Source organism: Castanea sativa, chromosome 11, assembly GCF_040712315.1.
Source record: "Castanea sativa cultivar Marrone di Chiusa Pesio chromosome 11, ASM4071231v1".
In the NCBI taxonomy this organism is placed as follows: domain Eukaryota; kingdom Viridiplantae; phylum Streptophyta; class Magnoliopsida; order Fagales; family Fagaceae; genus Castanea; species Castanea sativa.
Genome location: NC_134023.1, coordinates 12,980,835 through 12,986,244, shown reverse-complemented (window position 1 = coordinate 12,986,244; position 5,410 = coordinate 12,980,835). Strand labels below are relative to the sequence as shown.

At 32.2% G+C, this 5,410-nt stretch overlaps 1 protein-coding gene across 1 annotated transcript; it reads left to right on the top strand.

The window, feature by feature from the left end:
• Positions 1–775: 775 nt before the first annotated feature.
• LOC142614792 (LOB domain-containing protein 4-like) lies at positions 776–5,410 on the top strand. Its single transcript, XM_075787425.1, has 2 exons — positions 776–1,196; positions 4,775–5,410. Exons 1-2 carry the CDS (start codon positions 1,023–1,025, stop codon positions 5,096–5,098), a joined length of 498 nt encoding a protein of 165 aa, XP_075643540.1. The 5' UTR covers positions 776–1,022; the 3' UTR covers positions 5,099–5,410.

Sequence of the window (5,410 nt, the reverse complement as noted above, 5' to 3'; positions counted from 1 at the left end):
CGCATAAGATATACTTCACCTCTTCTCTCTCTCTCTGGAGTTCTTTGTACATCTCTGCACTATTAGTACACTAATTGACCATAATATATGGGAGAAGATATCTCATGTGCCCGAGTGCATGAGACATCTTTCTCACTAACAGCTAGATCTCAAAGGCATGGGGCCACTTATTAGTGAGAGAAATGGCTTATGCGCCGGGTGCGTAAAATTTTTTTACATTATATGGAAGATTTATACTTATCATCCAACCATCAAAGTCAAATTATACCTACCAGTATAGTTTATTAAAATTTTCCTTAGGATGCTTAATTAGTCCAAAGTTTTAATTTTTAACTGTAATTGCATGCCTAGAGAGACAGCTAGTGCTTATCACAAAAAAAAATTGTAAATAAAATATGTACCTTGAATTTGTACTTGATTAGTTCAAGCAGAAGCAAGTAGTACAAATTTTCTGTTTAGTGAATAACGTAGTCTTTTTTTCTTTTTCTTTTTTTCTTCCAAGATACTATAAGAGTATAGTATCTAACACTCTAGAATATATCAAATTTATACTGTACTAACTGATTAAAGTTAATTTGAGGATTATACTTAAATAAAACATAAGAAAAAGGGAGATGAAAATGAAATATACAAATTTGAGGGTGGGGCAAAAAGATCTTATCAACAACGATGTTTTTGTCCATCGAATCTATGGCTCTTCTTTTGTGGGACCCTCTCTAAGATTTGCTGTCACTTGCTTCTCTATATAACTTCTACCACCTCTCCTTTCAAGCCCCCCCTCTCCTCTCACTTTCTCATCTTAATTCCCTTATTGTCCAAGTTTTCATTTCTTTCTATTCATCTTTCTTACTTTTTGTTTGTTTCTAAGCAAAAAAAGAAAAAAAAATACCCTACAATCTCAACTTGATCTTATAGTTAATACCTCTCTCTTTTCATTTTTAATTTGCCAAATTCTATAAGCCAATTAAATTAAGCATATTGTAATTTCAACTAGTGCAACTTGCTTGCTAGCGATTAGGACAATGAAGGAGAGTAGAAAACAAGGTGCAATGTCGCCATGCGCGGCATGCAAGCTTCTTCGAAGGAGGTGTGCGCAGGACTGCGTGTTTGCGCCTTATTTTCCTGCTGACGAGCCTCAGAAGTTTGCTAATGTGCACAAGGTTTTTGGGGCGAGCAATGTCAACAAGATGTTACAGGTTCAATTCCCTTGGACCCTTTCTCTCTCTCTCTCTCTTGATAATGATGATTTTCACAGCCTAGTATTATTGTATTGTATGTTCAAGTCATTTTCATACATGTAGGTTAGATAGTGATGTTGGTTATCTCAAAGACTTTTTCAAATTAATTTTCTATATTTTGTATGGAAACACAAGGTTATACCCTATTCAATATTTAATGCAAGTTACTTAACCTAGTTTAAGCACACTTCACAAAGTTCTATGGAGGAAGTTGTGAAAGATATTTACTCCTCTTAATTAGTCACTAAATACTGGCTTTCTGCTTCTTGCTGAAACTGTTTTGGAATATATTGGAGCTGGAATGAGTGGCATCAGTGTGGAAGGAGTTCAAGCTCAAGTACTATTGATTTCTAAAGAAACAAAAGCAGATAAAAAAAATAAAGCAGATAAATACTAAAGAAGATGAGGTTTGCTTTTAGGACCAAGTTTTGCTTTTGCTTAAATGATTATGTATTCAATCTTCTTTTCAAAAATGATGGCTTTATCACCACGCCAGAGGTTGCACTGGTGATAAGACTATATATGTGTACGTGTATAGATAGAGTATTATACAGTGCACACTTCCTTTATTGTTACATCTATGGTCAGGACAACGTGGTAGAGAACCTCATTAATTTGAACTACAAAAATTTCTTAATAATTTGTCTAAATCTATAAGTAAACACTGTCCTTGCGAGCATGCCATGTGGAGAGAGATATTTAATCTTCTTAATTTTGATGATTTACTAATATTTAACTAATTTGTGCAACGTACGCGTTAATTACTAGTACTAGTATTTAATATGATTTAATATTCACTATATAGTACTATTCAGTTCATACCTTCCTTATTGTTGCCTCAATTTTCAGGTAAACGTGATAGAGAACCTCATTTGAAAATTCTACTAAACTTCTCAATAATTTGTCCTTCCAAGAAAACTTCTGTGAAAACAGTCCAAGGAAAAGAAGAGAAAAGGACAAAAAAAATCATTTCCCGAGCTAGGACGATCATTTTGTTTCTTTCTGATTATTAGGATTCTAACATGGATCAAATCAAGGGACATAGTTAAAAACTATCTGGCAAAAGCTTAGTATACCTTACAAATGATTAATAACACTTAAGTGTTAATGTTTGCCAACTAATACATCTGCTTTAAATATAAGAACACACATATATGGCATATATACATACAAGGTCATAGATAAGTTTTTTAGAAATTATGAATTTTAGTCCAAGAATTATAAATTAACATGACTGTTGATTTATCAAACTGCATATGTTATCCTCAGTACTCATTTGTATGAATTTAGGGCCAAAATGCACATCTAATGGGTACAACATAAGCTTGTTATAATCAATGATCATCTCATCCATAACTATATGTGAATATAACTCAATTTATTTTATTTGTACTAAAAATGAAATGATCTTGGAATGGAAATCATGTGGTAAGAATTATATAATGCCATTTTTATTAGACCTTATGTCTCATGTTGTTACACCTTATTTCTTTCATTTTTTTTTTATGGCTCACGTTCTTAGACCTTGTTCCTCATCTGGGTATGCAAAACTGACAATACTAATACAGTTGCTTTTTTGTTAATATTTATATTTCTTTGATTCTTAGATTGAAGAAACTTTTTATCGTTCTTTGCTATTTTTATTCTTCTCTTATAATCTTCATCAACCATTTGATACTATTTTACTATTTTAGGAAGAAACTATTTAAAAATGCAAGCAAGATCTTCCAAATTTTCTAATATACGCCTTTACTTCCGTTATAGTGGTTAATTTCAGTTGAAGACCCCACGTAAAGTAACTAGCTAGAATTCTCGTTTTTTTTTTTTTTTTTTCTTGGAAAGTAACATACTGTTTTACTGAGTGATTCCTTAGTACTTGAAAGAGAATAAAGGATCATAAAATTAGCTTTACTCCTTGAGGCACCATAGTTTGTTGTGAATGGAAGATGGTTACGAGGATATTGGTTATAATAGTGATTAGCTCCTACTTTACGACCATTAAGCAGCTCTTTTTTGGTCTTGGAATTCTAATATTCTATATGCAATTTTGGAAAAGAAAGTTTGTGTATCTATCAACTTGCTTTTTTGCTTTAAGATCATGGGGGTAACTTTGATAGAGACTAATACATAAACAGGTCCAAAAGCTAGGTTCGCTCCAAGTAATCCAATAAAGTAACTGGAATTTTTGTTAGGTTTCAGTAATATCTAGCAGTAAATAATGTGTAACCATGACATCAGAATGACATAAATAACTATTTAGGTCTTGCCTCTTAAATAAGAAGATATTTCATTGAGCGGTTTAATCTTTTAATTACTTAATGTATTTGTGTAAATCATATGTGTTTTAAATGTGTATTTTACAATAACTTTGGCATGCCATTTTTTTTTTTTTACTTGTATTATCTCAAAATTGAATTATTCAAACCAATAGATAAACCAAAAGTTTCATTAAGTGTCTGATTGTGACATGTGAATCCAGTATGCAATTTAGAAAATTATAAAACACGCGGAATACCAAAAAAGTATTACTTTGTTTGAAGGAGGTTTAATTTCTAGCCTTTTGTTGAATTTCACATCCTTGTCCATGGAAATATTTGAAAGTGTTGGTTAAAACTGAGGTTCAATCGATTGCAAATATAGAAATTATGTGCTTTGGAAATAAGACTTTTTGACCAAGTTGGCTTCACTTTTACTTCCACTCTATATATGGATTCAATTTAAAATGAATAATTCCTTTTGTGGTCCAGCAAATATGAAATAAATAAACCAAGAAAACAGTACCAACATGGAAACCTAGGCCATCTAGGCTTCCTTCAAAATATGGCAAATAAACTAGGGTTCTATTCACACTCCATCACACCATCACCACCTACACCACCTAGAGAGAGAAGGTAAAGCCTATGAACCACTAACCAAGATTTTCTTTCTTTTTAATCCACCTTCCAAATAAATAATTGTTTAATAATTTTAGGACACATCCAATCTTATATTAAATTTTATAATATGTGAGATTGTAAGTGGTAAATACTTTCTCACATTGTTGTTTACATAGACTCACTGCTTTTAGTCGATTACTCACAATCACATAAATCAACAAATTATGAAATTATGTATGAAAATAAATGTGCCCATAGTATTGTACCGTTCATCTCTCTCACAAAATCTAGGGATTACAATAATTGTAGAGCCCATATGTTATGATATGCACATGTTAGATATTAACATACTATTACTTCCTAAATAGAACAATCTAACCAAGAGGTTTTTTTTTTTTTTTTTCTCTTTTTAACTTGTTCGATAAGTCTTAATAAGGATACAATAATTTTCATAATCATTTTTTATAATAGTTGAAATGATATATTATGATCAATGCAAATAAAAGTGATGTCAATGATGAGCCTATGTGAAAGTTATATGTTACTTCAATCACAATTTATCACGTTAGTAGTTGTGATAAGAAAAAATGTGAAAATTATTCCTTACAAACCATCTTGAATCAAGTGTATTAAGGGTCTCTTGGGTTATGAAACATGCAGGAATTACCAGAGCACCAGCGCAGTGATGCTGTGAGTTCCATGGTGTATGAAGCTAATGCTAGGGTAAGAGACCCTGTGTATGGTTGTGTAGGAGCCATATCATCTCTACAGCAACAAGTTGACATCCTTCAAACCCAATTGGCAATTGCACAAGCTGAGGTGGTGCATATGAGAATGCGCCAATACCCTTCATCTTCTAATAATCCACCAGACAATAATGACTCACCCTCACCCAAGCTCATGTCTTCTCAGACCAAGTCCTTTTTTTCCATGGACATGGTGGTAGATCAGGCCAATCTGGGGGAGTCTTTGTGGTCGTGCTAGCTAATTAGCTTATTGCCTTCACTTTTATTATTTCCTTATTACTGTCGTGGGCTTGCTTTATTGTCTGCCTCTTTAATACCTTTTTGTCTTTTATGTTTTTTTTTATTTAATTTTTCCCTCTTTGTTTAACATATTTCCTTGTAGAACATCTCGATCTTACCTGGAGATGATGATGATGATGATCATTAACCATATTGTAAATTTCTAAACATGTAATTATGAGTAATGATATAATTAGTATGAAGTTGCTGCCTTTTTCAGCACCTCATTACTATATATTAATTTTCTGAGTGAAAACATCGATCTAATCCA

Bases quoted from the DNA above. Each gene is read 5' to 3' on its own strand.
- LOC142614792 (XM_075787425.1), top strand. From the start codon at position 1,023: ATGAAGGAGAGTAGAAAACAAGGTGCAATGTCGCCATGCGCGGCATGC. The intron at 1,197-4,774 runs GTTCAATTCCCT...TGAAACATGCAG, and splicing joins ATGTCAACAAGATGTTACAG to GAATTACCAGAGCACCAGCG.